The 7,728-nt window shown below is 54.3% G+C and overlaps 1 protein-coding gene across 1 annotated transcript; it reads left to right on the plus strand.

Moving 5' to 3' along the window:
* Positions 1-836: 836 nt before the first annotated feature.
* CENPO (centromere protein O) lies at positions 837-6,397 on the plus strand. Its single transcript, XM_009895446.1, has 6 exons — positions 837-930; positions 1,429-1,598; positions 1,963-2,074; positions 3,379-3,638; positions 4,092-4,263; positions 6,273-6,397. Exons 1-6 carry the CDS (start codon positions 837-839, stop codon positions 6,395-6,397), a joined length of 933 nt encoding a protein of 310 aa, XP_009893748.1.
* The last annotated feature ends 1,331 nt before the right edge of the window (positions 6,398-7,728 follow it).

Below are 7,728 nucleotides of genomic sequence, written 5' to 3' on the forward strand. Positions count from 1 at the left end.
CGCGGCCGGCCGGGAGGTGCAGGCGGGAAGCCGCGGGGTGGTGGGGAGGAAGGAAGTCAGGTCTGCCGCCATTTTGTTGTACGGCGAAGGGGGGGAAATGGCGTCAGGGGAGGTGACGTCCTTCCGGCAGCGCTGAGGCGCGCAGTTTGAGCGCCGGTTGCTGTGGTGAGTGCCGGAGCCGTTGCGGGGCCGGGCCGGGCCTTTAGGGACGGGAAGGGGCTCTGAGCTCTCCCCTTTTTGGCCTTCTCTTCTCCAGGCTGACCCCCCCCACCTCTCCCAGCCTGTCCTCCCAGCAGAGGGGCTCCAGCCCTCCCAGCATCTCCGGGGCCTCCTCTGGCCCCGCTCCACCAGGTCCATGTCTCTCCTGTGCTGAGGCCCCCGAGCTGGAGGCAGCACTGCAGGGGGGTCTCCCCAGAGCAGAGCGCAGCAGAGGGGCACAATCCCCCCTCGCCCTGCTGGCCACGCTGCTGGGGATGCAGCCCGGGATGCCGGGGGCTCGCTGGGCTGCCAGCACACGTTGCGCCCTCATGGAGCTTCTCATCCACCAACACCCCCGAGTCCTTCTCCTCAGGGCTGCTCTCCATCCCTTCATCCCCCAGCCTGTGCTGGGACCGGGGGTTGCCTCAACCCGTGTGCAAGACGCTGCACTTGGCCTCATTAGACCTCATGGGGTTCAATAATGTGTCATTTCACCCATCAGATTGTCCCTGCGTGGATCCAGCCCGGATGCTAGACCTGCCCTGGGTGCTTCTCCGAGTCCTATTGCAGCAGCAGGAGGAAGAGGAAGGTCCCTGACGAAGAACTCTCACTGCCCCCACGTCGCTGCTTCCTAAGGGATGGAGCCTGGCCAGGGAGAGCTGTCGCCTGCCTTCCCACTTGCGGGAGAGTGTCAAGAGAAGGTGGAGGAAGGAAAAGCATACTCACCCGACGGTGAGCTGTCTGGGGTGCAGAGCGCGGGACATCCAAGTGCAAAGTGTGTTCTCCTGCAGGAGTGAACCTTAAAATGCTTGGGGCCAGAAGTGACCCCCTGGCTTGCCAAGTTATGCCTTGAGTCACTCTCAGCCAATTTAGGGTATGGGGGCTTCAGCGAAGTCGCTTCACTGCTCTGTGTACCGGGTTAGAAGTAAAACTGGGAATTGCAGATCTCTTGGAATCGGGACTGGTGTGTTTGCCAGCTCACTCTGCTTTTCAGGAGCTTAGCTGCTGGTGCGGGGCAGTGTTTAGAGTCTGCTGGCACTCAGCCTGGCTCTCTAAAATTCCCAAAAGCCTCTTTGCCAGATGTTTGCCTGTCCCCTGCCCCTTTGAAAAGCTGTTCTAAGTGGGTTTCTTTATGTATGTGCACTGGACCTACTTTGTTTTGGGTACCGCAATGCAGAGCACTAATAATCACGGCCTGGATTTTAGAGCGTGTTGTGTTTTTCCTCGCAGGGGTGTTTGCCTACCTGGAAATGCTGGAGGCGCGGGCTCATAAGGCAGCCGTGAAGCAAGAGGAAACGGAGCAGCAAGAAGAGAAACTGGCCAGGCTGAAAGCAAGAGTGGAGGAGCTGAGGCTCCAGAGGGATGAGCTGCGGGCTAAAGTGGACCTGCAGCAAAAAAGGGTGAGAAAGGGCTCGCTGCAGAGATCTGGCAGAGAGCTTTGGGGTGCTCCTGCTCTCAGAGGGTGGATTTATTGAGTTTATTCATATAGAATCAACTATTATTCTTTTTATTTTCCCTTTTAAAATGACATATAGTCCTGGTGTCCCCTGCTTTCAGTGCCGTGTGGTCCAGAACTGCTGGATCAAGGTCGCGTGGCCGTTTCTGAACTCTTCTCTTGAGGTTTTTCTCCCCTTTTCTGCTTGAAATGATGTCTCGCTTTTCTCAGAGCCAGGTTATTATTTCTCTGTAGCCTGACTGTGTTCTCTGCAGGTGACATGTTCGTGTTGGTGATTTCTGACCTCTCTCCTCTTCTGGCTTTTGTAGCAACTTGGGAAAGAAGGAGGTGTGTCAAATCCTGCACAGCCCAGTGCTCGAGCTGTTTTAGAGTGGAAGATAAAAAGCATTAAGGCCATGCTGGAGGTCTTTTACCTCACAGGTAATGTCTCGAGGTTTGCCTGTGTTCTGCCGATGGCTGCATTTCTGGGGTGCTAAATTTTGGAAAATGAGCTTGATGTGAAGTATAACTTCCCTGTTAACGTTGCTGCTGTTGTGCTTGGAGCCTTTAGAGTCTGAAAACGCTCCAAGAGCAGTGACCTTGTAATTCCCTGCCTTTCAGAGGAGGCCTCTGAGATGTTCTGGGAACTATTATTTGCTGAACTGTATTATTTCAACTAAGGTCTAGATTCTGGAAAATGTGTAACTACCTTATGAGTGAAGCCTTTGGGAATTAGGCAGTTAAATATGCAGTAGTCTGGGTCTTCCAAGCAAGCTTGTGAGGTCAGCACCTTCTTTTCATCTGCTCCTGAGCTTTTTGAAAAAAAAAACAAAAACAAAAAAAAAAAAGTTGTTTTCCAACGAGAGTCACCTTTGCTCTGTGTTCTGGAGCCCCCAACATAGGAAGGACATGGACCTGGTGGAGCGGGGCCAGAGGAGGCCCCGGAGATGCTGGGAGGGCTGGAGCCCCTCTGCTGGGAGGACAGGCTGGGAGAGTTGGGGGGGTTCAGCCTGGAGAAGAGAAGGCGGAAAAGGGGAGACCTCAGAGCCCCTTCCAGTGCCTAAAGGGGCTCCAGGAGAGCTGGGGAGGGACTTTGGATCAGGGAGGGGAGCCGTGGGACGAGGGGGAATGGTTTGACGCTGAGAGACAGGAGACTGAGATGAGATACTGGGAAAAAATTGTTTCCTGTGCGGGTGGTGATCCCCTGGGGCAGGTTGCCCCGAGAAGCTGTGGCTGCCCCATCCCTGGAGGTGTTCAAGGCCAGGTTGGACGGGGCCTGGAGCAACCTGGGCTGGTGGGAGGTGGCCCTGCCCAGGGCAGGGGGGTTGGAACGAGATGATCTTCAAGGTCCTTTCCAACCTAAACCATCTTATGATTCTGAACGGTGCGAGGATGTGAGTCCTGCTGGCCGCAAGTGGGCGCCCCTGTGGCTCAGCGAACCGCTGCCGCCTTCCACCCAGGGCAGCCTGTTCTCCCTGGAGCCGGGACTGCGTCTGAATTGGCAGCATAACTCACTTATTGAGAATTGAAGCTACCGTTAAGCTGCTGAATTCATTAGAGGTCCCTTATTAAACAGTTGCAAGAGTTTAGGGATGTAAAACACAGCAAGTCTGTAACCGTCCTCGGGAGCTCCCTGAGCTAGCCGAGTAAGAGGACGCAGCCCCCCTTGCAGTCTGTGTTGCCCCAGCAAAGCTGCCCCGCAGCGATGAGTGAGAGTAAACCCTCTCTCTCTGGGATTCTCCAAGGGATCAGTGGGAAGCTGACCAAGCGGGGAGTGTGTTTCTGCATCAGCACGGCTTACGAGGGCACCTACTTGGATTCCTACCACCTGGACCTGCTCACCAAGCCGGAAGTGCAGATTTACCGTCACTCCGTCCCCATCTTCATCCCCCTGCAGCAGATCGCCAAGAAGTACTTGCAGACAGACATCAGGCGCTTCTTGTCTGTCCTGTCCGACCACCTGAACGCTTACGCGGGGAGGAGGTACCAGGCAGACCAGTTACAGGTACCAGTGGCCGCAGCAATGCTGTTCACCCGTCCTTTTCCCTTTGGTGTACCAAGTGAAGTGCTGGGGCAAATCTGGGCAGTTTTCTTCATGTGGAGCACTCAGTTCTGGTTTTTAGAACTTCACAAATCATCGGGTGACTATAAACTCAATTGCCCGTTTCATCGATTGTCACGTACTTGAGTGTCTCGCTCACATAAAATTTACTGCCAAACGCAAAGCTGTCCTCCCCTCTGGAGGTCTTTGAGCTGAAATAGCTGTGATCTTAGAAAAAGCCGCTGGAGGATGTGGCGTAAGGGGGTGCGTGAGCGCTTGTTTATTTAAGTCTTTCCCACACAAGGCTTGTTGCACACACAGCCGTCCCAGAGCATATAGGCATGCTGGGCTGGTATGGAGGGTGGGGGCATACACTGATGGACTCCCTTTTGAGTTTTCGTGACTTTGTCCCTCCAGGAACACTTTTCAGACCAGATAGAAGGAACCTTGCAGAGGAACTCCTTGTGTAACTTGCTGGTCTTTAATTACAAAGTGCCGAGTAAAAGCAAGACCTTTCCCTTCAACGTGAGGCTGCTTTACGGAGATCTCTGTTGCAGTCTCCCCACTGAAGTCGTCATTTCCTGCACGCGTAAGTGGATGGTGCGAGGGTCTGTCTGGGGGCGCGGGGTGGGCAGACGGACGGGGTTTCTTCCTAGTTGAGTTTGGGGACGGAAGGGAGCAAGCTGTCATATTTCTGAGGGAGAAAAGACGATAGAAGGGGTTGTGTGCAATCGGTGCTGGGTCTTGAAGCAGCTGGAACTTATCCCTAGTGGAAGAGCACAGATCTCTTGCAACGCTGGCAAGACGGGGTGGCTGGAGGGAGGGAAATATCACGGGGCTGAGAAAGGAAAGGTGCGAGCGCGAGCTTGGATCACTTCAGACGGACGGGTTGCTCGTGCCCAGTTTGCATTTACTCGGAGCGCAGACTCCGGTGCGGTCCCAGCGGGATCCGGATGCTGTTTTCACAAGTCTCATGGATAGAGCCCAGCCTGCGCTAGAGAGCTCTGCGCACGTGGGAGAGCAGCCAGAGACTCGGACGCCGTCGGTCTCAGTCGCAGCGATAGTTTGTTCCCGTCGATTTATAGCCTTGGACTTGTTTCCGATCCTTGAAAACCTGGCGCCCAGCCCCACGGTCTTTCTATAGGGCGGGGGCTAGTTGGAAGCAAATAAGACACGATCTTTTCAGTATCAGGAATATCTCTCTCTCTCTCTCTCTTTTTCTCAATGCAATTAGAGAAATGATTTCTTGAGGCCTGGTGCTGGGGTGTCTCGCATCGTGCAGCCAGGCCCCTGCTGCGCCGTGAGGGGTGCTGGCACGTACCGCGGCGCAGCGGTAGAGAGAGGCAGGGGTGAGGTTTATGACCCGTTAGGAGGGCTCAGGGATACTGCGAAACACTCGTAACAAAGGTCTAAATATTCCTAACAAAGATCTCTGCCTGAAAATCTTTCCCTGACGCCACCTGCTCCCCCCGCCTCTGTGTCGGTGACGCTCTCTCCTGCTGGTACGGCAAAGACTGACCGCAACGCTGCATGTCTCGTGCAGCCCTGACATGGTGGCATGGCTCAGTCCCGGATCATCGAATCGTAGACTATCTCAAGTTGGATCATCAAGTCCAACTCCCTGCTTCTTGCAGGTCTGCCTGAAACTAAACCATATGACTAAGAGTGTCATCCAGACACTCCTGAGTTCTGACAGCTGTCACCACTTCCCTGGGGACCCTGTGCCAGTGACCAACCACAGTCCCAGTGAAGAACCTTTTCCTAATTTCCAATCTGAACTTCCTGTGATGCAGCTTCGTTCCGTTTCCTTGTGTCCTACTGCTGGTCACCAGAGCGCGGAGATCAGCACCTCCCTCTCCGCTGTTCCCCTTGAGGAAGATGTAGACTGTGATGAGGTCACCCCTCAGCCTTTTCTTCTCCAAGCGGAACAAACTGAGTGACTTCAGCCACTCCGTGTAATCCGGATCTGCGCTATTTTCTGACTGGTTTACTACAAATGCCAAACTGGGCTGAGGAATCATGCGCCCCTCTGTCTCTCCGTGTTTCCAGCCGCGCCGTGTCCCGCTCGGGGCTGGGCTGGACTGGGCGGACAGAGGTGCAGCTAGATGGAGCTCTGAACAGAGCAGTTGGGACTCATCATCTCTTCTCTGCCATCAGTCAGGGCTGGGGCCTCCTCTGCGAGCTCCTTGGCTCGCGGGTAGGCTGGAGGAGGAGTCGTGTGCTGTATCAACAGTCCTCCCTCTCCTTTCCTTGCAGTAGCCGGTCCTTTATAGGTAAAGTTCCGCCCTTGCTCCCGGATTTCAGTGTTTTCTGAGCTCAGAGAGCGACTCGGTGGCTGAGGCTCCCACGTTCCCGTCCTCGCCCTTCAGCGGTGGGTGTTTCTTAAGGCGCTGCGCTCTCTGCAGCTGTCAAATCCCGCGGGAGAGCTGCGGGACGCGAAGGGTCGGGAAGGAGAGAGAAGGGTTATGAGAAGAAAAACTGTATGGCAAGGGAGAGTGAAAAGCTCTCTGGGGCCAAGGGATGAATGAGAAGCGAATGGTTTTATACTGGTGGTATGGTGTTCCTTTCCCCACTGATCTGTCCGCTTCTGTCTGCCAGCGAACGCTCCCGCATCTCTAGCAGAGACGGCAGCAGCGCACTCGGACCTGTTTCGCCGCGTGGCCCTGCACAAAGTCTTCCGCTCCTTCAGCAGCGCTGTGGGAAACGTGGATGGAGCACCGTGAGCCAGCCCGGCTCTCCCCGGCAATGCGCCTCCCCGAGCTCCCCCGGCCTGCGGGGAGTGATGGCAAAATGCAGACGTTTTCCACGGACCGTAGCCCTGCTACTGGGAACTCCCCAGAGGAGCTGCTGGCCCAGTTTGAATCTCGAGAGCGATGCTTCCTTGAGGCTTTCGGGTGGGTGTTGTCGCAGGTAACCTTTCCTCGGCGCTCTGCTGCCTGCTGGTTTGGGCGCCGATCTCCGCGGTTGGCGCCACAGAACACGGCTGTAGGAAACATCTCACAATTGGAATCGGAAATTTTATTAAAATCTTCCAAGATCTCGGTGCTTTGAGGGCAATGCCCTACGGATCAGCGCCGCGCACGTATCCAGTGCACCTCAAAAAGAGGGGAGCAAGAGGAATACTCTGTGCCTCGCTTACTACAGCCAGAAAAGGACTTCAGGTTAGAAGCTGGAGGGGGTTGAGGGCCAGAGGTGAGGTTTAGTTATTGCCAGCAGCAACTCCTGCCCTCGTGTGGGCTGCGTTAACCCCCAAAAGCATCAACACTGAACTTGCCAGAAAATTTCACACCAGCAATGGCTTTACAGGTGCTATTTCCTTTCCTTCAGGCACGGGGCGGCTTTGCTGATGTCCCGTTGTTGTGCTTCAAGTCTGGATCAGATCTTTAAAACCTTGCTATTTTCTCACAGTATTTTTTAAACTTGGTAATAAAAGTTCTGCGTTATTGAAATGGCGTTGTTTAAAAAAAAAAATAAATAAATCTTCTGTTGATTTCTTTTAGCCTCACAGTGTGTTTTAGTAGAATAGAACGGGGTTTAAACGACGATATATATATAATGTGGTTTAAATAACAGTATTTTCTCCCCTGTCTCACTTTTACGCGGGTCCCACCTGTGATAAGGCACAGGGAAAACACTTCATAATTATTTTTTTTTTTTTTTTAATTGTTTCTCTAATCATTAGAGCTCCAGGCCCAGGTTGAACTGGGCAACCTATTTAAATATGATCTCCGGCTTCCGAGCGTCGCAGCTCCAGGCGGACACCCCCGGGCTGAGGCTGCTTTAGAAGAGCTGACGGCTCACGGGGTGTCTGCGGGGTGAGCGTTCGCCCGCTCCCTCGTGTTCGGAGAGGCGCGGGCTTTTCCCTGTCTGCCCCGATGCCGTCTCTGCATCGCCAAAAGGCATTTTCATTGTCCCGCATCACTTTTAACTCCGGGGTTGTGTTTTCTTCTGTGAAAAGTGTTTGGAAGGGGGGTGGGGGTGTCAAAAAACGCGCCGCTGGGTGCCTCGCCTGTGCCCGAGGGCAGCCCTGAGTTTGCAGAGGACAGCAGGACCT

This window comes from Charadrius vociferus, unplaced genomic scaffold (genome assembly GCF_000708025.1).
Source record: "Charadrius vociferus isolate BGI_N301 unplaced genomic scaffold, ASM70802v2 scaffold41, whole genome shotgun sequence".
NCBI lineage: Eukaryota > Metazoa > Chordata > Aves > Charadriiformes > Charadriidae > Charadrius > Charadrius vociferus.